Source organism: Humulus lupulus, chromosome 2 (assembly GCF_963169125.1).
Source record: "Humulus lupulus chromosome 2, drHumLupu1.1, whole genome shotgun sequence".
NCBI classification, from domain to species: Eukaryota; Viridiplantae; Streptophyta; class Magnoliopsida; order Rosales; family Cannabaceae; genus Humulus; species Humulus lupulus.
This window is the reverse complement of record NC_084794.1, coordinates 248524010-248551788: the sequence shown is the minus strand read 5'-3', so window position 1 is coordinate 248551788 and position 27779 is coordinate 248524010. Positions and strand designations below refer to the sequence as shown.

General features: G+C 33.8%; 3 protein-coding genes across 6 annotated transcripts; 1 reads left to right on the top strand and 2 right to left on the bottom strand.

The window, feature by feature from the left end:
- The first annotated feature begins 2999 nt into the window (after nt 1-2999).
- Nucleotides 3000-7793, top strand: LOC133819166 (protein OBERON 1). Of its 4 annotated transcripts, XM_062252345.1 has the most exons (6): nt 3000-3304; nt 4474-4941; nt 5830-6389; nt 6492-6558; nt 6858-7341; nt 7462-7793. In XM_062252345.1, exons 2-5 carry the CDS (start codon nt 4566-4568, stop codon nt 7298-7300), a joined length of 1446 nt encoding a protein of 481 aa, XP_062108329.1. In that variant the 5' UTR covers nt 3000-3304; nt 4474-4565; the 3' UTR covers nt 7301-7341; nt 7462-7793. The 4 variants fall into 4 exon arrangements, with proteins under 4 accessions (XP_062108329.1, XP_062108328.1, XP_062108327.1 ...); XM_062252344.1 differs by having other exon boundaries at nt 4551-4941; nt 6858-7793; XM_062252343.1 differs by having other exon boundaries at nt 4479-4941; nt 6858-7793.
- A 2429-nt stretch (nt 7794-10222) lies between these two features.
- Nucleotides 10223-11474, bottom strand: LOC133819165 (uncharacterized). Its single transcript, XM_062252341.1, has one exon. The coding sequence runs from the start codon at nt 11176-11178 to the stop codon at nt 10471-10473; it is 708 nt and encodes a 235-aa protein (XP_062108325.1). The 5' UTR covers nt 11179-11474; the 3' UTR covers nt 10223-10470.
- Nucleotides 11475-21079: 9605 nt separating this feature from the next.
- On the bottom strand, nt 21080-24155 carry LOC133819164 (uncharacterized). The gene is made up of 6 exons (XM_062252340.1): nt 24012-24155; nt 23792-23897; nt 23472-23516; nt 23260-23368; nt 22495-22810; nt 21080-21808 (listed from the first exon to the last, which is right to left on the bottom strand). Exons 1-6 carry the CDS (start codon nt 24057-24059, stop codon nt 21623-21625), a joined length of 810 nt encoding a protein of 269 aa, XP_062108324.1. The 5' UTR covers nt 24060-24155; the 3' UTR covers nt 21080-21622.
- Nucleotides 24156-27779: the final 3624 nt, after the last annotated feature.

Sequence of the window (27779 nt, the reverse complement as noted above, 5' to 3'; positions counted from 1 at the left end):
CAATATAAAGCACGATTTTTTACGTGGTTCAGCAGTTAAATCTGCCTAGTCCACGAGTCTCTGTTATTAAACTCAAGATTATCTCTGAAAATTCTTAAGCATCAATTCTTCAGAGTTTTCTCTCAAGGTCAAAATTTCGGTCCTTTACAATGGTGCACGACTTCTCTATTTATAGAGAAGGATACAGAATACTATCCCACATATTTTGGGTAGTTACTCTTTTTGGTGTAAATAAAATAAATGGCTTTAAATGCCTGCGATCCGATATAAAAGGAAACGTCCCCTGAAGACCAAGGGGCGTATAACTAATCGAATAATATCCCATGATTTTATGGGATTTACAATAATAAATGCAGAACACGCCCCTTATAAACAACACTTATAGATATTCAAAGTCATTATCATATATCTCCAAGGCCTTAATCTCCCAGGTTTCTCATCAGCTTTCGAGCTAATGACATCTCCCGAGGTCACATGGCTTCGAGGTCAAACGTGTGTCAGGCTCGGCACCCTTGATTCGAGGTATTCTCTGAGGATAGATGCGTCTCGGGAGCTATCCTTTGAGATCGTGAATATTTCGAGGCCACCACATTCGAGGTCGTCTCAGTCTTGCAGGCTCGATATTTAGTCTTGGAGCATACTTCAAACTTTATGAGTCCATTCGTTGCGAATCCAACTTTCGAGGTCACATTTAACATAGCTCGAAATCTGGGTATAACAATAATAATAATAATAATAATAATAACCCAAAAAATTTTAAAAACTCATTTATACCAAACACAAAACACACACATATACTAACAAAAAATAACATTTTAAACCATAAAATACAAAGAAATAGGATTAGATTACCAAAACAAGGCAAAAAAGGCAGCATATAGGCTCGGATCATCTGTGGGGCTCGGATGGCTCTGGTTTTTAAAAAAATTTTTTGCAGAAAATGAAGAAGAAGGCTCGGGCTGGGGAGTTATATCGACTAACTCTATAGCGATGACATGTCGTCGCTATAGAGTACAAGAATGTCGTCGCTGATATCAAACGCATCGTTTCACTCAAATGGTGAGACCCTACAGCGGCGACATGCCGCCACTGTAGGATAATGAATAGTACACGAATCCTACGCGTGTGCTATGCGCCTACCCTACAGCGACAACATCTACAGCGACAACATGTTGTCGCTGTAAGCAGTGAAATTTGACTTAAATTTTTTGGCGGTTCACTTTTCCACATTTTTTTGGGCCTATTGCTACGACATGTCGTCAAAATAGAGTACAAAATAAATGACCAGTGGATTAAATTGGACTCTATAGCGACGACACGTCGTCGCTATAGAAAGTGAAAAATAGGCAACCAACTCTTGGCGATTAAGTTCCCTCCCTATCCTACAGCGACGACATGTCGTCGCTCTAGAATAATATATTTCCCTCCTTTTTTTCCACGACTCTACAACGATGACTTGGGGTGCAAATAGGCAACCAACTCTGGGCAGTTGAATTCCCTCTCCATCCTACAGCGACGGCATATCGTTGCTATAGCCAAACATATTTCCTTCTTCTTTTTTCGACGAAGACCCTATAGCGACGACATGTCGTCGTCGTAGAGTTAGTTCCTGCCTCTTGTTCCCTCCAAATTCCTGATACCCTACAACAACCACGTCGTCGCTGTAGGGCACCAAGAATTTGGAGGATCTGGTCGTGTGTTTTTGACGACCCTATAGCGATGACATGTCGTCGCTGTAGCTTATTTTTTTAATAAATTAAGAAAAAAGAATTTTTCGTGGATTTCGACTACATACAGTGACGACTTTGGAGTCGTCGCAATAGATGTCGTCGCTGTAGACTCTTTTTCTTGTAGTGTTAGGTTATTAATTAACCCTAGTCTACGAGGCGACTGTATTAGGATTGGTGAAGCTTGGTTGGCAAGCTTCTATGGAGTTTCAGGCAGCGTTTTTGCAATGCTCTAAATACAAAAATTATTTTTTGGAGGTCCTTTACAATGGATGTCCTAGCCCTACTTATAGAGGTTGAGAGCAATTAATTCCCTTAATGGAAAGTTATTACAGAAATATTCTCAAATAGTTGGGATTAAAAGCTAATTAATACACATTTTTGTGATAAAGGTAGTGGTGGGCCCGTGCATATCACACGAGGCCCATTTACGAGGTTGCAACCCACCATCTTCTAGGGAGACACACTCCTGACAGTGTCAGAGAGTGGTTGCACGTTTTCCAATGCCAAGCGACGCATTGGGACATGCTGTTTGTCGCCTTTACAGGTTCGACACCATGATCTTCACAACAGTAACTTTGTCAGACAATTACTTGTGGGCTATGGTCTCTATGCGCGACATCTAGTGCTGCCATCTAGTCTCTGAGAGATCTTCTCACAAACCTGGAGGAATCACAGGGAGGAAACTCAAGCAAACATATCCTAGGTTCTCAGGGCGTGGCCCGTAACCTTCCCCCGAGGAACCACCCAAAGATTGGAGGCAGCCTATCTTCTGAGAAGGCAGTGAGCTAACTACTTTTGGAGATTGCCACATGTCACTTAGTGAAAACACGGACAACAAACTCTTTTTGCATGAATTTTTGAAATTTTTTTATGGTAATCAATTTCCTTATTTTATGGACATTCCATATTTCATTTTTTTTTTCTCGGTGGATGACCATATTTTGGGTAATTACCTTTTTACCCATAAATATAGAAAGTATCTTTGTATTTCCCATATTTATGTAAAGCTCTCGTTGATTTATGATATAACATGGTATTTATTTTTAAGGTTTTTTTAAAAATTATTTAATATAAAATTTTATCAAAAAGAAATCGGGCTAGGTTGGGCCGGTTTGGGCCCAGGCTTTCCAACCCTTGACCCAAACCAATGATATTCGGCTTCCCATGTTTCAACCCTTTTGGGCTTCCCATTTCCGGTTTGGGTTGGCCGGGTTCATCGGCCCACAGTAAGTTTTGTGCACCCCTAAGTCATTTGGTGCACGGAGAAATATCTTTCTGCCTTCAATAGCCAGCCGTCCGGGTTCTCACCATCAAAGCTGGAGAGTTCGATGCGCCGAGTCCGTATGGAGCTGTTGTAGTTGGGCGGTAACCTCCAGAAGCCGAACTGGTACCGCCGAATTTATTGGGTCTCTCCGAATCTAACTGCCGAGCCCCGTCGTCAATCACCGTGGCTTTTCCCGAAACCGTCGACTGGTCCCGACCGTCGACCACCAGCGCCGGGCGACGCTACTCTTGGCTGCGAAGGAACTGATCTAAGCGGGTGACCAGTGTGGCCATCCCTTGCTCCAGTTCAGGTAATTTCTACAGTTTTTCATTCATAGCTCCCATCTCTTCTTGCACCGTGGTTACCAATTCCTCTACTGCCTCCATGCGAGTCTCCATATGATTTACCATCGTCCCTAGGTCGATGCTCTGATACCAATTGATACACCATAGTAGTGTATCGGCACAATATCAAAACAAGCAGAGAGAACAACTGAGGGAAAGAGAGTGATTTTATTGAAAGTAGGAAATTGCCCAGAATATTCGAGAGACCTGGTTTCTCTCCAAGGTCTGCTGCCCAATACAAATCAATTAGCATGTATAACCCTAACATTCTCATCTCAATTTAACTCCGTAACTTTCCAAATAAAGCTGAACACATCAACAGAAACAACCCCAAACAGAAAACATCTCAAAACAGAAACAAATCCCTGAACTTCCCTAAACACCCCATCTCATTCATTACGAGATCTTCTAGTATAAGTGTATCGAATTGGTGGCTTGTCAGTTTCCTGTATAGTTTGTGACAGTTTAGCCTATAATTTTGTAAGTAGCATATGGCTGAAAAATTATACTACTGTTTTCAATTCAAAGCTCAACTTATTTATCCTACCACCCGGTGTGTAGTTGACTTGTAATTTTGTGATAGCATATTGCTACTTTTTAATTGTATGAACTAACTAAGTCACCACAAGTCATTCTAAATATTACAACTCACTTGGTTTATAAAGTTTAATTAGGATTGATACATACATCAGGATTAGGAAGTTAAATTTTTAGAATGAAATCTGGGATTTTTATCATGTATATTTCCATCTTCTCAGTATTTTATTGAAGCAAGGAGAGTTTTTTTTTACTTTTTTTTTTTTTTGGTATTTTAGTGTGATTGAACAAAATTAGAGAAGCATATTTCTCTTGTGAAAGTCATTCTAGATTCAGCACATTTTGGAATGGGTGTGGTTGCCTATGAACAGTGATTTTGCTAGCATTTGCCTTTATCTCCGACTGACTTATGGCATCTATTATCATATACACTTAATGAGTGCACCATGCATTTCATATGAGTCTGTACCATAAAAGCATAAAGTGTTTTTGAAATAATTTTATTATGCTTCACTTAAATGTTTCCATTTTGAAGCTATTTATAATCATACAAGTGATGTTGAGCCACAACATGGTTTTATGCTTGTGTTTTTTGAAGCTTAGGGTACTCCATAAGCAGATAATATTCTTAACATGGTACTGGCTACACTTTACTAGACCTCACTCTTTTGTCAGCCTATAAACCAATTGATGGAGATAGAAGCTTACAAGGAAAATGAAGAAAGCATGCCAGGCATTGAGGAAGATTTGCATGTTTTAAAGCCGGTATCCCAGGATGATGCTGGTGAGGGTCTGCCCTATGGTCCTGCGAATTGGCCGAAGCCTGGAGATAATTGGGGTTGGCGGGTGGGAAAGAGAGTTGCTCGAAATGGGTTCTTTCTTGATAGGTATTTGTATCTTCCCAAGCGTCTTCGTAAAACTGAGGCTTCCGGTCGTAAGTTAGGTTTTGCTAGTAAGCTTTCAGTTGAACGCTATATTCAGGAAAACTTTCCTGGTGTTGATGTTGAGGCATTTTTTGCATCATTCAGTTGGAAAATCCCCTCAAAAGCAGCATCATTAACAAATGGTCAGCTTCAATCCCTTTCTTGCTGGTTTCTACAGATATATTGACTTCTGCATTGTTTTTTGTGTCTATGAAATGTGATACAGTTCAACATTCTTCTTCTCCATAATATCCTAACATTTTTCAGATTTTAATGCATGCATGGCAAATGAGACATTGATTGCCTGCTAAGAGCTAAAAGTAGAGTCTGGTTTTTTAAGATAATTGCTAATCTAGTTTTTAACACTAGTACTTGTTTGCCACTTGTACCACTATGAAGTGAATGACTGGCTTGGTGGTGTCAACTGTTGGAAAGTGATGATCTTTGAAGGCTGTTAGAGACTAAGTTCTGACCAACGGTTTAAGTATGTTATGTCCGTCTGTTCCATCCATCACGTAATTATCACAATTGTGAAAGTTGAATCATGCCATTTTTCAGGGTTACATTCTACATTCCCACACACTACTTTCCTGCACAAAAAATTACCGTCATAACAAATCGGTAGCTTGGGGATCTGTTGAGGGCACGCCACTTTGGAGTTTTAAAATGGACTCTAGACTAAATATTAATATGATTTCTTTTTATATATATATATATATTTACTTGTTCTCCTGCTGAACCCTATATTCTTTGGGTGTCGGTGAAATCTAGCATATTGCTAGATAGGTCCCCTTGAGGAATTAAAATATGTTCTGTACTTTTTTTCACAATTGACAAGTCTTTTATGATTTTTTGCATATTTCATATGTTTGTTGTTTTAACATGCAACGTTTATGTCATGATTGTTTCTCTGTCCCTCTCTCTATGAGGGTCACTTTTTAACACGTATGTTAGATGATCTTTACGTATTAGGTTATTTGTTGCCAAAATTCCTGAATATTCTTAACTATGGTTAATTTTTATATTAACAGGTAATGCAACATGGAGCAATGCACATCTACCTTCTGAAAAGTATACAGATGTCTTTGATTCTAACTCTGATACAGGAGGTTGTAAGGCTAGAAATAAGATGTGCAACAGTCTCGTGGAGCAAGTAGAAAATTCTCCCTTACCAGTCATGCCTTGTGACATCTGTTGCGCTGAATCTCGATTCTGTCGTGATTGCTGTTGTATTTTGTGTTGTAAGACCGTAGATTATACCTACGGAGGCTACAGTTTCATCAAGTGTGAAGCAGTTGTGGGAGAGGCTTATATCTGTGGGCATATTGCACATATTGACTGTGCTCTACGATGTTACCTGGCGGGGAAGGTAGGAGGAAGCATTGGGTTGGATGCCGAGTACTATTGTCGACGTTGTGATGCCAAGACAGATTTGGTTCCACATGTTACTAGGCTATTGCAGACATGTGAATCAATTGATTCTCGAGATGACATTGAAAAGATTCTAAAAGTTGGTATCTCCATTTTGCATGGATCACGGAAAACTAGTGCAAAGGGGTTGTTGAATCGTTTTCAGTTGGCTGTTGGAAAGGTAAATTTGATATTCTTTAGGTATAGAAAGAGTAGCTGTCTTGTCTTAGCAGGTAGCCTTGCACTATTTAAAGCCTTGCTCACCATTTAGTTTTGGCATCAGCTTGAACACGAGACTCATCTTGAGGATATCTGGAAGCTGGAAGACAGCTCATCAGCTAATTCTGAAGGTAATTTCTTAAAATTCTTATTCGATTGGATTCATAATAATTATATTATACCAAACCATGAGTTTGAGCTGTAGCATGGGAATATATTTTGTTTGCATACAATTTGTTATGGAATTGTGGAAAGTTGTATCTCCAATTCGGATGTATCGCACACTGGATTAACATACACACTCATGCACCTCCCGCTACCCACAATGCTTTGCTCTCAACCTAAGATCATGGATAGAGTCATCTCACATGTTTTGTCATATTGGAGTTTTAAACACTCATTTTTAAGTAATATATGTTTTTCTTTATAGATATCTCTAATGGTGGGGATGTTGCACTGGATCTTGTAAACCAGCAAGACCCTCTGGATATTATTCAAACGGACATGCAGAACGTATCTGTATCTTTTAATTGGAAAACTGAATCTCTCAAACTGGAAGAAGAGATTGATCAAGTTTTGCAGTCCTTGAGAAAGTCACAGGAGACTGAATATGAATTGGCAGAGGAGAGGCTTTATACTCAGAAGAATTATCTCTCTAATTTGTTCCAGCAACTCGAGATTGAGAGATCTGCATTGACCCGTCATGTATCATCAACTGACCAAGATGACTTGCTGAGTGCTGTCTTCAACCGAGTGAATCAGATAAAACGGGAACTGATGAAACTCAAGGAAATGGAAAAGGTGGCGAACGGATTTGGAAGAACTGCTAGAGGCATTCTGGAGGAGCACTATGGTATGGATATTGAGGGGTGAAGTGTAGTGAACCCTATATGTTACGCAGTTTGGATTACTGGGTTAGTCGTCAAATTTTGGCCCAGAACTTTCTTCTAATTTTTCTTTTTCAAGCTGATCGTCCATGTAACTTTTCAAGCATGTCAGAGCTCTTAGGTTTCTGATACATTCATCATTAACAGCTATGGCTTGTGATGAACAAAACCAAAGAGTGAAATTCTGTTGAACAAAGCGAAAGGAGTAGTATGTGGAGGTTGTGGATTTTGAGTACTTGGAATTACAAAGCCCTTGTCAAGTGCAGAGATCGTTGAGCATGGCTCATCAATTTTGTCTCCCTGCTGCTATGTGAGTGAGCCGACCCTCTGCAATTTTCAATCCAGAGGTAACAGTTTAAACAGGAGAACATTTTGTTTTGTGGTGGTTGTATTGTTGAAAGATTATGGACATTATTTCAAATTCTGTCACTTCTCATTTGTTGAGTAGTCATCTCAATTTGAAGCCTCATTTTTTGTTATTATTATTGTTTTAAGTAGTGATTGGCAAAATATAACCTTTTTAATCACTTTGCAAAATATCTTATTTTGATAATTCTTTCATAAAGTAGCACTTTCTCAACAAACACATTCAGTCCTCTTGAATTTAATCAATATCTTGTTTGTTTGAAATGATACTTCGTAAAGAATTATCAAATCATTATTAAGCTTCTTTTTTTCAAAAAGAAAAATCTATTTTCATTAGTATTTTTTAAAATATATATATTTTCTCATCATCTCTACAATATTTGAGAACCAAAAAAATCATAACAAATGCTAAGTTGATATTCAAGAGAGAATTAAGCCGGTGTGGTGGTCGTAAGCATAATTTAATGATGCTACACTTGTTTTAAAAAGAAGTCCCAACTTGGAAATTTATCGGTGTGCCCTGTTTAATATATCCTCGTTTTGATTATTTGGGTACAAAATTCTGGGCAAATATTTATTATCACATACTTGACTGGTCATCTGAAATTAATTGACTCGTGCTGTTCCCTTTTCATTAATCTCACTTGCATGAAATTGGATTATTGGACTATTAAATAACCACAAGACAATCGATTTCGAAATGTAACGATTAAGCGCTTACACACGTGTACATGCTCGTGAACCATATTTTCTTTTCTTTAGGCTAATCTTACTCGGTAGCGTCTTTGCCTGTCCATTCCTTTCAAAGTTAGCAAAAAATAAAGATTCGTTAGATGACACATCGAATAACTTTAGTCTTCCTAAATGCAAATCCTATCTCATACAAATGTTAAAAGAGAGAAAATTCTCCCCAAATTGACTAAGACATGACATAAAATTTTGACGATTCTATTATATTATTATTTGCTTCACACCTTTTTTTTTTTCTTTCTAACTTTGGGAAGATAAAGGTTAAACTACTATATTTTTCCATTTAGTTTCCTCTTGATTCTCTCAAACTTGTATCGGTGTCACTATCAATAATCTTTATTTGAAAAAAGCATGATAAAATTTTAAACTACAAAAACATGTTACCAAAAAGATCCTGAAATGTTTTGCAGTTTCCAACTTAAGCTATACATGAGAAAAGGTCATGTTGCTTAAAAGGGCAATAAAGCTTCTAAAGCAAAACCGTTCCTCAACTCTCTAGAAAACAACCAAGAGAAACATAAATATAGAAAAACGAGACCTAAGAGAGAAATTTTATGTTATGATTAAGCATATCGTCCAAAAATTTATCTAAAGCTCTTCCAAAATATGTGATGATTATCAGATTTCAAATCCCAAATGAATGGCTGAAAATGAATGTTGTTAGGGGGGGCCAGGGCCAGGGCCAGGGTCAGGGGCCAGAAGATGTAGCCTTTGGTAAACCCCTGCTGGAGAATTGGTTAACATCATTACAGTAAAAAAAAAGGTTAAAAACTGAAAGAGGTGCAATAGATTCAACAACGTCTTCTTTGGTCTTACAAAAAGATAAAGAAATATATGGTTAAGAAAAAAAAAACTATGATACTAGAGAGGGACCGAGTTCTCATCAGAAAAATAAATAAACAAGGAAAATATAAGAAGAAAAGAACCCCACGCCAAAATGTATACAAAAAGGATGTTCATTGTCTAAGCCAAGTTAATGAAGACCTCAAAATACTAAGCTAACTAATTTATTTGCTAAAAGCAAAAGGGCAATCTAATTTAATGTTAGCCCCAAGTTAGACGATCACGTACGAATCCCACCAAAAAGACAAGAAGACCTACTATGTAGACAGCAACGTGGACCACTACGTATAGACCCACTAGTTGAGTCAGAAGCATATATTCTTTTCAAGCCATCAAATGAAAAAAGCGAATTAGTTCTTGATATGTTTTGATATATTAATAATAGAGCTGGTTTTTTAGTCTCAATGCAATTCTCGAATTGAAAGTTATGGTTATGATTGGGTTCATTCCGATCAAGAAATGAAGTCAATTGAATATCTGAATCAAACAAGGTAAAGAAGAAAGGCTAACCATGCGCTAACCATGCAAAAAAGACGGGCAATGAATGCAGACTAAAACATTACACTAAGTTCAAGTGTTGAGAAAATGAGGGGAAAGGATATCATTACACATTGAATTATTTGAAATTATTGCATCATGGGGCCAAGAAAAAGAATAATCCATAGTATAACATGAATTTCAAAGTAAAACTACCACATACACACATTTCTCATGTTTATTGATCCATAAAAAAAAAATCAAAACAAACATAAAAGAGAGAAGTTTGTGTTCATACTTGCCTTCCATAATGAGTAATGATAACAGTTAAAAACGAGATTCTGTATCCAAAATCTAAATAGGTAACGAAACTACTTTCAATGTTGCTGTCTATGGAATAATAATGGTGAAAAAATCTATTACCTAAATACGATTAGAAGGGAAAAAATTACCAAAACAACATGCAATGAGATAAAAAAAAGAAGTCCACGAACTCTTTCAATTTCAAATGCTATTGCCATTGCCATCGCCATCGTCAATACCATCATCAATGAAAATTTAACAAAAGCAACATTCTTGATTGATTTAACGAAAGAAGCATACAACAACTAGTTTCATCAAGAGCATCATCATCATCATTTAACTTTGTTACTAAATCCAACTGAAGAAAAAGAAGTAAAGTTTAAAGTTTTTTTATCTTAAAAAAAGGGCATTTCTTTATTACTGTACAAGCACAAGCCGGCTTCCCATACCTCCTCGGAAATTATTCCCATTTCCAGTGCCATCGCCCCAAACCTCGCCACTACCATCTCCTCCATGCTCGGAGTTCTCAACGCCCTCGCCCTTCGGCACCGTCACGATGAGCTCGCCGTCGACAAAGACCGCACTAGCGAGCTCCGGTCGAGTCGTCTCCGGTAACCGAAACCTCCACATGTCGAGTTCGAGCTCGTCCAAGGGCAACTCCGTTGACCCACTTTCCCTAACCACAATCTTCGTCACCCCAGGATGGATTTCGACCGTGTGAGCCCTCACATCGACGCCGAAACCCTCCGTCTCGGCCACGAAACGGAAGAAATCAGCGCTCTCCTCAACCGAGACATCGGCATCGGACCGAAACGGAAGCTCCAAAACCCGACTAAAAACATGGGGTAGCCGCCGGAGTTTCTTGTGGGCCAGACCCGCCCGAGATTCCGAAGTCAGGTCCCTTCGATTGTTTATCTCATAGTGGATTGTGATGTTTCGCTTCTTGGGCATGGGATGGACCTTCATGGTGGTTGTTGTGACGCCAATGGGGTTTTCAGCAATGATATACAAAAATTTCACAAAGATTAACAGCAAAACGAGAGATACCCTTTTGAGTAGGGACGTCCAATTCTCGGAAGGAATCAAAATCTTGATGGAATTGAAGTTCTGAAAAAGAAGAATCATACAGGACAGGTCCTAAAAAATCATGGGTTTTATTTGTTTGTTTTGCTTTAATCTTTCTTTCTTTCTTCTGTGGAGCTACGGAGATAGTGGGTTTTATCAAATTTGTAAGAAAAAATGAGTCTTTGTATGTCTAAGATTGAAAACCAGACAGGGAAGGAGTTTTTTTTGGGGGGGTTCAATTGAATTTTTGAAAGAGAGAAAGAATGGGAACAACTTCAATGCAAAGGCAAAGATTTGAAATAATATGGCCTTTTTTTATGTTATGTATTGGAGAATGTTGTGGTGAAGGTGAGAATAACTACACAGATAAAAGAGAAATAGGTTTTGGTTTTAGCCCTTTTCGTTAAGAGATTTACAATATATGCCATTTTATATATTATTATTTTTCCTTTTTTTGATATCCAATATTTTAAAAAATAATAATTAATTAATTATTATATGAGGATAATACTTGAAGACCATTGTCAAGCTAAACTTGTTCACTTTTCTGTTACCATAAATACAAGGAAAAATATTTCTAAAAAAAGAACGCAAACTATTTATCCACAAAATTATATATAATAAATAGTTAATTTATTAAATCTAAAACATTATTTTTATTCAAAATGTTAAAATGTTTTATCATTTGAATTATGCCAAACAAAAACTGAAAATGTAACAATTTTTACAAATGACTTTGACAACAAAGTCATCCTAACAAAAAAAAACCCTCCAAAAAACATTTTATTTAAAAACATATGAGATAATTTTATTCTTATCTTTAATAATAGATAGTGCAATGTTGTAGGTTGATCTATAATTTGATAGGAAAAATATTTTTAGGAATACAAATAATTGTAGGCTGTCTATATAGAAATATAGATATTCTTAGAAAAATATATAAATATAAAAAGATAAATATTTGTCAGCATATTGGAATGGGGTGGAAGGAAGAGAGTGTGGGTGATTTATTAACATAAGGCAAAGGGTGACAGAAATATCAATAAATGACCACATGAATGTGTGTGGCTTTTAAAGTCTTGAGACAGTAGAGTACTACTACACTACTACGTATGTATGTGTATGTATCTTCACACTTTAATTATGATCACTCTAACAACAAATATTAAATAAGATGATTATTGTAATTAATATTATATTTGTTTAGGAGAGCTTAAAAGGTATTTTCACAAATTTATACTGTAATAAAGTATTTTGGAGGAATAAAGTAAGTAATATTCTTGTTTTAAAAAATAAAAGAGAAATCTAATTGAAGGAACAAAAACTTTGTTCATTTTCATAACATCCCATAAATAAAAATTAAAAGCAATATTGAAAGAAAGTCGGAACCAAATCACTCTATAGGTGACAATTGAGGTTGTCATTTCGAGTTAGTTTTGATGTTACATTAGTATTATTAGCATGTGGGGACTTTTTTCATTACATTTATTTTATTATATTATTGTATATAATTACTTTTTTTTTGACAAAATAATTTTTATGATTTTACATCATTCGTTTATGGTTAAAAAAACTTTATTTTGAAAGTAAATAAAATTTTCATTATTAGGTAAATAGGACATAGTCAATTACACGAAGATATCACTCATAAATCATGGTCAACAATAATATGCTTACCAAGCCGTTTATAATAAAAATGAATAAAACTCTAACACCTACCCCAACTAAAAGACCAATAAGCGTCAGCTGTCGAGCATCAACAGAGTGTGAAGTAGACTAGGTTTCCAAACCAAATGAGCATATGACATATTTATCCTATTAATGACAATCAGCCAAAAGTCTTCCAATAGAAATTGTGCAAAAACAAACCCAATATGCAAACAAGAATTAAGGGCAACATAACAACGACCTACTATGCTCATGAAACTCGTCACAAGAGAACGGCAATTCACGAAGCACATGGTCAATAAAAATAGAGATCGAGGCCTCCCCTAAATCTGAAGGTGAAGAAAATCATGATCAAGATCCCTGCATAAGCAAACTGAGTAGCGCGAAGAAACACCAACCGCCCAAAAGATCACACAACCATTCTCCCCAACGCCAAAAATAAACATGCACCAAATAAAATAAGCTTCACCATTAGCACCATGGATCCCCGTAAAGGAACAATGGACCAATGAAAGGTGAACAGTATCATTATTTATTAAATTTAACACAGACAAAATTAAAGAAAATAAACAACAAGGCACATGAAATAAGAAAACAATAACTCCTTCACACCAAACCAACTCTCCCAACACCACCCACCCCTGATTCAAACCCAAACCGGCAAACCCCATCAACACCACCACCCACCAGCGTGCGGAGCACCTACGCGACCACCCACGAGAGACAACCATGGACGAAGGTGATCGGAAAATGAGAAGACCAGGCAAGAGATCAGAAGCAGTGGAGCAGTGTAGGAGAAAGAAGGGAAAAGAGGTTGCTTGTGGTATCACTAATGGCCTCTCGGTCGAAGCCTTGCCAGAGCTTAGAGGCAAACCAGCGAAGCCCTGACCGAGAGAGGGCTTTGTGTTATTGGCGGCGGCTAGGGTTTCAAAAACCCTATGCGAGAGAGAGAAAAGCTACCTCCTTATTGTCCATGAAGCTTTTTTAGCCAATGAAAAAAAAAAAAACTTTTTTTAGTTTCAAGAAAATATCATATAAACCTTTGTATTTTTTTAAAATTTATAATTATCATATGATTGTCAAAATAGAAATAAATTAATGTTGTTATATCCATTTTTTGAGTGTCACTATCAATCGGCCCAGATCGTGCCTAAGGCCTAGTCACTTGTTACTTTGTTTAATTATTGGGTCAAGCCCAATAACTTAAGCTCACTCAAATGTAACCCTAACTCCTCAATATAAATAAGAGTAAGACCAAGAGGGGGCGGCAAAAACTTTTTATAGAGAAAGCTCTCAATTTTTAATGAAGTTAAATAGCTAAAAGCTAAAGAAAAATGTAATTCATGACATGCAAGATCAATAACAGTGACTAAGTGGATGTAGACCATCTTTTTGGGGCTAGACCACTAGAAAACTCTCTCTCTCCATTATTTTTGGGCACTAGAAACATCTCATATACTTTATTTAGCTCTCACAACATTATTCTTTGGGTGTTAGACGAGTTAACAAAAAAACGAGTCAACAAATGTGATCTCATATTTATTAATAAGATTTTAATAAAAAATTCAAAGTACTTTTATTTAAATTATAGTGATTGGTTATTTTAAATTGAATTAAATTAAAACAAATATATATATTGTAACGCCCTACTTCCTTAGAATCGTTACTAAGTTAGTTTAAAACGTGCATTTAACTCGCTAATCGAGGTTTTAAGACAAACGTGTAATTAAACCATAAACAGAGTCATAAACTTTGAAAATAATTCCATTTACTGAAAATCATAAAGCGTTTAACATTTGGGATCCCAAAACACTGTTTAGAAATGTTTTCAACGCATAAATACAAGCAGAGTCGACTAGACAACAAAATCTAAGTTTAGTACAATCATCTCCCAAAATACCCCTGGCCGTGGCAGCCAAGCAGGCCAAACATGTACGCGTCGCTTCACGCTCTCCGTACTCATGGTTGGTCGACTTTTCCCTTGCCCTTACCTGCACCACAAAGCACCCGTGAGCCGAAGCCCAGCAAGAAAACTCTCACTAGCAGATAATATATGCATATCAAACACTTAGCATATAACACAGGCCATCAATAGGCTATACATATACGCCCATGCCGTCCCAGGCACTTTACCAGGCCCTAGGTACGCGGTCCACACCGTGAGGATATCCCAGGTATCCTTTGGGTCTCACCCTGGCAACTTGCACTCCGCGTGCTAAACGCTACTCTCGGCCCCTTACCGCACTCGGCCTTGCACTCCACGTGCTTAATGTCGTTCCCGACCCCTTGCTGTTCTCGGCCTTCGCCGTTCCCGGTTCTTGCCGTTCATTCACACATAGCATAATAAAGCAAATACTTAAACATGAATAAACTCAATCCAAGGGCTACACCCTGCAACACAATCATATAGGGCCCTACCCTGCATACAAGCTCTACGGGAACAGTATTTTTCTTACCTGTGTCCCGAGCTCTCCAAGCACCGATGTCCCAAGCACAGTCCCCTAATCTGAGCCTCGCCGAAACCCTAGTCACAACGCATTAACAATATTCATCCATCAAGTTCTAATCCATTAAATAACTTCGAGCTTTAATTCTAATCTTCGGTACCTTGAATTTTGTCAATCCAGGTGATAAAATCCATCCCGAGCCTTAACCTTTGAGTTCCCAAGCCTAAATCCACTTTAAAGCTCAAAATTGCACTAAGAGCTGCGACCCCATAAGGCCATGCTGCGGCCCATCCCCAAAATAGAGAGCAACCCCAAATCAGGGTAGGCGCGTCGCGGCCCGCCCTTCTTCCAAGCCACCAAAATGCTTCGGAGGGCTGCGGCTCAGCAAGAACAATGCCGCGGCCCGACCCTTCAAACCCAGAAAAATCCTCAATTTTTGCCACAGAAACCCATCCAATTAACCCCAAAATCAACCCAACAACTCAAGCTAATCATCACAGGGGTTATACTATGGATTCAACAACAAAACCCAACAAGAATTCAAGTTCAAAGCCTCATCAAACTCAAGAATGATCCATCACCCAATACACATGCAAACTCTATGAAAACCAGTAGCTACTCAAAACAATTTACTGAGATTAAAGCTTACCTTAAGTTGAAGTGATTCCCTAAACCAGTTCCCTAAGCTCCAAGCCTCAAGCTCCCAAAATCCCAGCTGAATTCCTTAGTCTTGACTAGTTTTCACCAAAGTTCCCCTTGCTAAGACTTAGAGAAAACAAAGAGAGAGAAGAGGAAATGCTTGGGTCGGTTTCTCCAAGTTTCTAAGTGTTTCCTGAATTCTGTTTTATTTAACTTAAACTTCTAAGGTTACCTCAAAGCTCGGGGTGCCAAAAACGTCCCTGAGGGCAAAATAGTAAGTTTTCTCAATATTCCCTCCTAAACATCCTAACCTCGAATATATCTCCAAATATTTATTTTCATAACCCGATAACCTCATAAACATCCAATACCCGAAATACCCCTCGACTCGCCCCGAGTCGGATTCTCAACCCCATTGTGACTTTCTGGCTAACAACTTCGAAGGACTGTCTCGGATTGTGCTACACAGTTATATCACAAGTATATCGCATTTATCTCATTTATCATATTTATGCCCTCAAGGGACTAAAATTACAAACATGCCCTTAATACCCAAACGAGGCCCACATGCATATTTAATTCAACTAAACGTGCATCTCTAATCACATATTCACATAAATTCACATATTATAACAATAATTCACTTATTGCCCTCCAGACACGCTAATCAATGCCCTAAGCCTTATTAGCAAATTTGAGTCATTACATATATATATAAAGGAGAGCACCAAAGAGAAAATGACACTCTAAAATTTCTTCAAACCACTCTATCTATTTTCTCATTTAATCTAATTTTTTTATTCATTTTATAGATTATAATAATAAATGTAATTTTTTTAAATTTAAATGAGATATTTATAAGATATTGTTATTTAAATATAGATAAATATCTCTTTGTAAATCTATATATATTTTAAACATTCTCTATTAATCTCATATTTTCCTCTACTTTAATTTTTTTTTTATCTTCTTCTCTCTAAATTATTTCAATTTCAATTTTCAATAAATTACAATTCATATCACCAAATTTGATTGATTTACATGTTAATGATAACACAATCCTCTCGGGTATTTATTCAATTATTAATATTTGTTAATCTTTAAAGTTTTGGTATTTATTCAATTATTAATGTTTGTTAATTATTAAAGTTTTTATTTTAAATTATTGATCTTGATATTCTAACATCTTTATCTTATTTTTCTATCATGTTTTAGATGTTATCGGGTGTTTATGTTGTGTGAGTGATATTGAGATTGTTGGAGGTTGTTGGGAAAAAAGAGACATCAAAGTTTTAACAAATTAGTAAGTATAAGTTAATCGATAAACCTTTAAATAGATTATGTAGCATAATTAATCGAAAGATTTTCCACCATCTCCAATGGTGTGAAAGTTATTGCGAGTTCTAATATATTTATATTTTATTTAATTAATATTATTATTTAAAATGAATAAAAAATAGAAAAAATAATAAAATTGATATAACCATCTTATTTTTTATCTGCTTATTTGTGGTTAATTAATTTACTATTATTATTTTAAATTTAAATAAGATATTAATTTTTTATTTATAATAATAAGTTCATATCTATTTTTTAGACTTTTTTTTTAAATTAAAGATATTTTATAAAAAAAAATCTTTTTTATATGAATATAAATTTAAATAATTATTTTTTACATTAATTAAATATTAATCTCCATAGATATTATTAAATATATTATTATTATTATATGTGAAGTTTTGGTACAATTTGAATTGAATCTTATAATTATGATACAAAAGCATATAATCTCTCTCAATAATCCTTCCCTTTTTTCGAAAGAGATATGAGTAAATAGAATGAAAAAAAAATCTAAATTTACCATCTCATCAAAATATATTGCTACATAGAAAATTTAATATATGTATATGTATTGTAATATCTTTTAGTAGCACTAGTATATAATAACTTATCACACCTGCCAACTTCTAAAACTAACAAGTATGAATAATGTCACTGATCAATAACATATTAGCACATTTAGGAAGTTACCATACAATGTAAACAACAATCAGTCCAGAAATCCAATTCATCAAATCTAAATGAAGTAAATGGTCTCTATGCATAAATGAACTCAATAATATGAAGCAAAAACCCCTTAAAATTTGTCTTTATAGAATTAAGCTACTCAAGTTCAATTTGTTCCTAAGCTCAAATAATCAACAAATCACAATTTGGGATACTACCATTGCCTTGACAATAATGTGATAAGCCAATTGAAACAATTTTATTTGGCAAAAACATAAATAATACCTATAAAGTTTGTCGTCAGATATATTTTAAATGATAATGTCAAAATTGAAAAACGTCACACGTTTTTTTTAAATAAAAGGAGAATTTAAGTCAAAATCTCTAATCTATTTCTAATTTTTCTACATTTTTTATTTTATTTTATTTTATTTATGATTATTAAATAATTAAAAGACAAAATATCTAAAATCATCAATAACGGCAATGCCTCTCCCGTAGCTCTTTTTTAATATTTATTAATAACTAATTTTCTAATAAATCAACCATATATAAATTCACATTTATCTTGAAAATTTTCCAATTCATGATAATCTTTTTATTGTTTCATATTTCAAATTCAAAATTTAAAATATCTTAATTTATTTATAAATAACTAATTTTTTGATAATCTTTTTAATAATTATATGTAATTGACATTTATTTTAAAGAAATTCATCTGTATTTATCTTTTTATTGTTTTGACATTTCAAATTTATAATAAAAATATTTTTATTTATAACTATTTAAAATATTTAGAAATAACTATTTTTTTAATAATTATAATAATAAATTGAAATTTATCTTCAATATTTATTGTTTTGATATTTCAAATATAAAACCAAAATATCTTAACAATTAAAAATATCAACATGTATATACGTGATATTAATTTGATTAAGAATATTATTAATTAAATTAATAAAAATATTTATTTTAAAAAAAAATGAATGATTGTGCAAAAGGCCGTGATTTATAAGTTTTCTACCCTAAAAATATAAAAATCTTTAAAAATTTATATAATAGTAAAAAAAAAAACAATGCAAAGTGTATAAATAATACTAATATTAAATAAAAGCACACGTATTACAAGTAGTTTGAATTTTATTTTTGGCACTTAAAGTATTCAGAATTTCTCGAAAACCTACACGAGGCTCGCTATATAATGAACATTATCATGAAAAATTTTTACGGTCAAGACGCCCTTACGTATCCATATAAAAAACATGTTGTACGTGTATGGTAAAAATAAATCAATTACATACAATCTCCCAAAAAATATTTTAAAATATATTTTTTAATTATTAAAAAAAACTGTGCGAAGCGCGACTATATTTTCTAGTTAAAATATAAATGCACAATTTTATTTATAATTTAATTAAAGAGTATTTGGAGATTTTTATTAATATTTTAGTTCTTGGTTTGACTAAAATTAGAATAAAAGAATTTTTGTGATCAGTTTTAAAGATCAGACTATTATGGAATTTAAAAAAATATGATATGGTATAACCCTCCAAAAAAAATATTTATATATATGGTTCATTAACCCCTTTTAGAAGGCTGAAAATTCTACTACGCGCAAAGGAAGGTTACATGCAAAAGTTCAACCATGCCTAAAAGGAAAGAAAAATTAGTAAATGATGGTACAATCCAAACCAAAATCCCGTTAGCTTTGAAATCATATTTTGACAATCATGTAGACTATTATGAAAATTTTAAAAACATAGCATTTAACTAATACTTAAAAATAATCTATGGTTTAACCCAAAAAATACGTATTTATAAATTTATATATAGTTTTTTTTTAAAGAGAAATATATATGGTTCATTATCCATTTTTAGAAGGCTAAAAATTCTACAACGCGCAATAAGAAGGTTACGTGAAAAAGATCAACCATGCTTGAGAGTAGAGAAAACTTGGTTAATAATCGCACAATCCAAACTAAAATTTCGGTAGGTTTGAAATCATATTTTTCTTGTCTTGGTTGACATCAATAAAGCAAAGATTCGATAAAATTTAATACTTAGTTATTTGTAAAATAAAAATTAGAACAATGCTTCACTAATCAATAGTCAAGGAGCATCAATCTCTACAAGAATATATATTATATTGTTTTATTTTATTATCTCGGATTCGGTGACTTTCTTTCTGTTACATTCAATGGAATATATAAATTTATTTTGTTTTTTTACCACTTTTAGAAGGGAAAGAAAAAAGAAAAAGAAAAAGAAAAGAAAGCCCATTTCAGATCAAATGATATTCTCAAGTTTTCATGAGCTAAATTTGTCATTCTTAACATAAGTTCAAGAAAATTAACATGTCTTATACTTAGATTGATGATGACTACATCTAGCTAAATTTCAGGTACAATTCAATATCATTGCATACATAGCACTAACTATACACGTATATATATGATTATTATTTTATTTAAAATAGCTGATGATTTCCTTTCCATTATTTTTTTCACCAAGCAAAGACAAGGAATGAAGGTTCCCTGGTCTTTCCAGGAAAGGGTTAGACAATAGCCTAATCAACCTTAATCCACCTCCCATATAACAAAAAAAGGGCTTGAATTGGGTGATCTTTTGTCTTATTTTAGCTGAGGCCCTGACGCGTGTGGTAGGGCCCCAAAAACCACACACACAAATACTTTACTCTTTTTCTCATTGCAAGTGCAAATGCAAATGCATGGCGATTTTCGATAGATAGATAGATAGGTTCTCCCCCCCACCCCCAAAAAGGGAAAAAGGCCCACAAATTGGCTAAATATCATGTATCATGAAACTTAATTATAGGTAAATAGCCCACCACTGGCTTTAGTTTGGATGTATATGAAGGTCGCTTTACAGTCACACTAAAAAAATATACATACACCCCACATAACAACCCAAGAATCTTTGTGTTGTTGATATTGTATTTGGTGCTATTTGGTGATTTTCCTTCTATTTTTCTTTGTTTTGTTAAAGCTTTTCCAGACCCAACAATAATAATAATACGAAATAAGTCTAAGCCTTAGAAAGGAGACCAACCGATCCAAAGTACTCTTTTAATTCTGAATTGATTTAAGATTAGAAATTTCATGTGTCTTTCTTTCTAATTGCTTCTCAAGGAGTAGAAGAGATTTTTCATAGAGGGAAAAAAAAATCATTAGAGGAGATTTGAAGGAACTTTCAAGCTCTTCTTTTTATTTATTTATTTTCACATCATATGAAATATTTTGTTCAAGGGAAAAGAGCTCAAATAGGACGATTGTTTCAACAAGAAATAGATAAACAATTCAGGCAAAACATTGCTCTAAATTTCACACAATAAACACTCCCATTATGAATTCTCCCACCTAAATGTCTTCCTCTTATCATCATCAGCTGCCTCATGCTGGCGTCAAGACTTTTAACAGCATAATAATTGTGATTACTGTTGCTACTAAGGCCAGTATATTAAATTTCCAACATAATAGCATCATAACTATAACCAACTGAACATTAATTCCCTGCATTTAGAGGAGCCTGGTAGAAGCATTTGAAGAGTCCATATTGAGACTATATGGTATTAACCATTGAGCCAACAAACTACTTTGCAACGGTATAGAATAGATAACAGATGTACCTGAAATCATATCAATATTTCCACTTATACCTTCCTTTTTACTTTTCTTCTCTGTGATATCCTCCAAGATGTTTTATTTAGATACAACTCACAATTATGCATGGTGGGAGTTCAAGGCATCCTGGTGGCGCATTCGGCGCCTACGTTGAGCTCTTCTATGGTTACGAGTGTGTGTTCTGGGGGATGTGGTTGAGGGGTTACTAGGGTGAGTAATATCCTCCATTGCTGGATAACCGAAAAAGCAATCAAAGGGGTCCATTGAATCAAGAGCCGTGTTCATCTACAATATGAAAGTAAAGTCAGAAAGAATGGAATTTTATTTTGTATGCCATGGAAACAAAAGCAAGGTTAACATATTTATTAGTATGCTTGCATAGATGGAAGAAGAGACCCTTTTACTAGAGGGTGTATAAACTAATACCCGCTACTGTTGTTCTTGTTTCATTTCTTTTAACAATGAAACTGAAATTTTGGTTCACTATAGGCATATATTTAACTTGGCAGTATAAGTACAATAGGTAAAATCGGGAGAAGTTTGTTTAATTGGTTACTTGCAGTTTGCAGGCACATACGACTTATTCAGAACATAAAAGCATGGATACAAATATGCGTGCAGACATTCTGATAAAAGGAAATACTAATCAAATTGATTATTACAAGAATTTAAGATTTGAATACTAAAATAGTAACTAAAAAATGAAAGGGGTTCTCGAATTGTTTTTTAATGCATATGTATGACAAAATTTTACCGGGTGTAAGTGCATCACAAAACATAGCATTCTAGAAAGACTTGAAAGAGATGTTTTCCCATAATTAAGTTCCTGCTGAGTACTTCTGTCAATAAACAAAATATTTTTTTATAGGTACTTAAGTCAATTTTATCCTTATTGATTTTTTTAATGAAGTTTTTTACCCGTGTTTTGTGAATGCTACGAAGAACAAAAAAAAACATGATTAGGTACTTACAGGAGCTTGCTTGGACTCAAATTTAAATTTTCCTTCAAAGTCCCTGCGAGACTCAGTTCGAGTGCCACTGGGATCCCTCTGGGTATTACTATTATAATCACCACGAGAATCACTCTGGGCTTCACCTTGGGAATCACTGTGAGAGTCACTATCATGTGTTGTTTGGCCAAGACTACCGCTATCACTAAAGAAATTACGGAACCGCCACCTTACTTTTGGAAGATCCACGGTTGAGTCATCAAAAACTTTCTCAGAGTAAAAGTGCTTGCTGATGAGCTGCATTCTCCATGGATCATTCCAATACCTTTTCACTACTCTGTCGTTACAATCTTTATTAGTGGGTAAGAAATTCAATCGAAGTAATGTATAATATGGTTTCTGATATTTTTCCACAACTAGAAATTTAAAGTACTATATCAAAATAAATCTATGAGAATATCTAATTGGTCCAGTATCGTATCACAACTGACAGCAAACAGATTAACTAAAAACTGCTTGAATCAGTAAAAGTTTTAGGGCTGGGAATCTTCTGATTTCACACTGATTGTTTAGGAACATCTAGTGAGCAAAAAGCAGAAGAATCTTGGATGTTTGATATTATGGAAGATAACATGTTGAGTAATAATAATAAGTTTGAAAAATTATATCAAGAATTCCTTGATTGCCAGGCAACCAAGCTCCCATAAGTTATCTGATTTCAGTAATCATGCACAAATTGGAAAAACTCGTGAAGTTTTAGCAAAAAAGGTGAATGAATCTACTTACATAGATGCTAACTCTCTTTGCATAGTACTTTCTTGCAAAGTAAGAATCTGATCAATGGACGAATTTAAAGATGTACCAAGTCTCCACAATCCAACAGCAGCAGAAGCTCCTGCAAATGGGCAATGGAGAACATAACAATTACAAATCCATGACCATGACCTGTTATTAATAAATTAAAAACCATACTTTGTGAGAGAGATGGTTCATCCTACCTGCTGAAATACCTATTCGACCAAACGTACTCAGCTTTGATGTTCCTGACAGAAGATTAATGAGTTTGTCACACAACAAGAGGTATAAAAAAAATTAATAGCAAAGAATACAGAAAAATAATGTTTTTCTAAAAAAATATACTGTACCCACATAAATATTGCTTTACCAAGTACCATTTAATAAATTTAGAAAAATTCTTGTTATATTTATACAACCCTTTAGCAAATGCCAAATAATGTCATATTAAACAATAAAAAATGAATTGTTTGTATAAATATAGATAACGGCATTCTGATTTAGCCCTAATTTAAATGCATACCTATCCAAGCAACACCAGCTCCCAAAAGAGCTCCCACAGTATAATCCTTGATAGCCTTAGATTTGCAACTAAGCAATGTATTCCTTTCTTGTACCGTCAAATTATACTTCCAAAAGAAAAAAATCAATCAATTTTACACATTTTTTTCGCAAAAAATCGGGTAATGAGCTGAAATTGATTAGGATTTTTCCGAAACGGTGATTTGGAAATTAGAAAGTACCTTCTTGGCCCTCATAACTTGGTCCAGCTCGAATAACACTTCCCCCATTGTCGTTCGAGAAATTACAGAGGAGATGTGGCAGAATCACAGACGCGAAGAAGAAGCTGTAGAGTATCAACTCTCAAAACTCTGAATGACTTTTCCTGGGCTTCTATTTTAATGGGCCTCTTATGATTTTGGGCTGTTGATGGGCCTAATTTGAGGGTGTCTATCATAGAGAAATGATGAATTTACATTAAGGGGAAATTTTCTAAACTTTGATAAAAATGACATTTTGTGTGTGTGCATTTTATATGATATTTTATGCTTTCTTTTTTTTTTTTATGGGATTTGTTTTTCCATATTTGTATAATAATTGATTAGTTTTATTATATTTAATTATATAAGATTATTTTGGCTAATTTTGAATTTTTGTGAGGGTATTTTGGTAATTGTAGATATTATTTTTAATTAATTTTTTTGTTCAGATATTGAAAAATATCTTATTTTCTTCTATTTTTTTATATTATTCAATCAACATTTTTTCCAATGTAACCAGCTATCATTATCATAACAATTTTGATTTTTTTTTGTGGTATGATCATTTGCCACTGTCAATTTTTTTAGTGATGTGTGGTAACTGATTATATCTATGAAAATCAGTTTTGGTTACAACTATAAAAATAATTTTGATTTTTTAGTAATGTACTATTATCAAAATATCAGATGAATTGTAATTGGTTACTTAGTGAGATTTGGAGAAAAAAAATTGATATGAAAAAAATAAATTAAATTGACCGTGAAGGTAACTGATTACAATTAGGTTTAAAAAAAAATATATGAAAAAAAACTAGTTGCGATGGCAACCGGTTACCTAGCCAGACCTGAAAACAAATAGGATCCAAACAAAAAATCTAAAATGATCATAATCGTAACTGGTTACAGCTAAGTTTGAAAAAAAAAATCAGATCTAAAAAAAAATAGTTACAATGTTAACTGATTACTTATCTAGATCTAGAAAGAAAATTAGATCTAAACAAAAAAAATATATAAATTGATTATTATTGTAACTAGTTACAGCTAAGTTTGAAAAAAAAAAATCAAATATGAATAAAAAGAATTAGTCGCCATAGTACGTGGTTACTTAAATAGGTCTGAAAAAAAATCAAATTTGAACAAAAAAACCTAAACAAATTGTGATGGTAACCGGTTACCATTAGGGCTTGAAGAAAAAAAATCATATCTAAAGTGTAAAATCATATTTTAAATGCAAAATCAAATGTGAAAAAGAAGAAAAGCAACAAGAACAACCAAAAGAATAGCATTAAAACCACAAACAGAAGAAGAAGAAGAAGAAGAAGAAGAAGAAGAAGAAGAAGAAGAAGAAGAAGAAGAACCAAAGTGAAGTAGAGCTGCATAATCATCGGGGGGTGGGGGGCTGCGTCTCCGGCGGAGGGCGGAGGTGGTATCTCTGGCGGAGGGCTAAGAAGAAAGAACCAAGTGGGGAAGAAGAGATTGAGAAATGAGAAAATGAAGAGAGAGAAAATAGATGATGAGAAAGTGTGAGAGGGTTTTGTATAACAATATGGTAATTTATTTTTTATATTTGATGGGATTCCCATGTTTTAAACTTTTTTATTTTTGAAAAATTCACCATATTTTATAGCATTTCTTTTTTGCTCATAAATATAAAAAATCATATATATATATTTTATATTTATGATTTTGGGGTGTTGATGGGCCTCATAGGAGGGTATCTTTCAAAGACAACAAGAGAAATTATTGGGAGAAATTTATAAATGCCCAATTTATTATTAAGTTAATTATAAATAGCCACATATGTATTTTAATTAAATATTTACCCAATTTTAAATGTACATTGATCAAACTACCATTATTTATAGAGAAGTTTATATTTTATGTGGGTTTTTACATTTTAATTCCAAAAATCACTTACAAACTTTTATTTAAAAAAAAAAAGGAGATTTTTACATAAAATGACTAAATGTGCCATTTTTTTACAATTGTACTATCAGATGTCTGTCTTTTCTTTTTTATTGTTTTATTTTATATTTTTTACTATTTTTATCATTTTTAATTTACAAAAATATTAAATGTTCACTGACACACACATTACCCACCACACATCACTTTTTCTCTTTCTTCTTTTTCATCCATCACTTTTTTCTTTCTTCTTCTTCTTCTTCTTTCTTCCTCTGCTACTTTTCCTCTCATCCTCTTCTTCTTCTTTCTCGATCACATCCATGCCCAAGCTCGTCTTCCTCAATTCTAATCACCATTTCGCCGATGTGCCAACAACGATGCTATTTTTTTCTTTTCGTTTTGTTGAATTTTTGTTAATTTGATTTTCTGTATTCCCTTAGTTGTTAGTGTATTTTATTGTTTTGTTGCTTTTTATGTTTATGTTACCTTTTTTGTTTGTTTATTCTATTTTTGTATATATTTGGCATTTTTTCATATGCATGCAATGCGTTTGATGTAATGCTTGAATGATTGAGATATGTTGTTTAGTGTTAGTTTTTATAATTATTTTGGTATGTTTATTTTTTTTATTAAGTGCTACTTTAGGTTTTGTGGTGGGCTCTTTCAATGCTTAGATTGTGTTGGGGTGTTGTTTTAGGATTTTTTTGAGTAAGAAGAAAAGCAAGTTTCTATTAAATTTTGTTTATGTTTCAAGTTTTATTCTGGTTTGTTGGTTTTTCATTTTTTTTGAATAGTTATAAGTTGTTTCTATGTTGTTCTGTAGTGATTGCAGTGTTTTCGTAGTGTTCTTTGCTGAGTATTTTTGTTGAAGAAGCAAGTGGTAATGTTGACAGTGATTGTGGTATTTTTATTTATTAGTTGTTTTAATGTTGCAGTTAGTAATTGAGGTTAACGTTGCGATAAGTATTGATGTTCATGAGTTAGATGTTGTCCAATTAGTACTTGAGGTTAAAGTTACTCCTGATATTAAAAAGAGGAGTGTCAAGCCTGGATTAGCTTTAAAGTCACCTTTCAGGAATGACTGTGAATCTTCAGATGTTGGAGTTGTTTTGTAGTTTGTCTGTTGTTGTACTATAGTTGTTGTTATGATATTTGTTGAGTTTTGTTGTTGTTGTTGTTGTGTGTGTGTGTTTTAATTTTGTTTATCTGTGATGTGCATCATATGAATGCATTTTTTGTTTTTATTTTTTAAATTATGGATTATGTAAGAATATATATATATTAATCTTTTAGTTAGGTCATGCATATGTGATTGTAGACAAGTTTTATTATCAATGTTAAGTTATTTTTAAAAAAAATTTGAGTTCTGTTTTATATATATAAACAACACCAAAGCATCTTAAGAGCAACAAAGTAGAACAAACTATAGGCGATGTTTATAAGTGACGGAAACGGTGCAACAACAATGCACAAACTATATGACAAATTATTTAAAAATTTAAAAACTAATTGCAAGTCTCGATGAACACTTGCAAACAACTGTAAATGATTGTAAAATAATATTGAGGAAATGAAAATACATGATGCAAATAAAGAGAGATAAAAGTTCTATTTAAAAAAAATAAAAAAAAGTGGGAGATGGGTGGTACAGTTAAAAAGTATTATTAATATTTGTTTCTTTCAATAAAAACAAGCTACATAAAGCTTGTCAGACATTTATGAGTTTTTGACATCTTGTAATGTTTTTTTTACTTTATTCCTTCTTATTTTTTTTTTTTTGATGCTTAGTACTCATTATCTTTCTTTTTTCTTTTCTTGTGCCCAAGACCTCTCTCTCCATCTCTT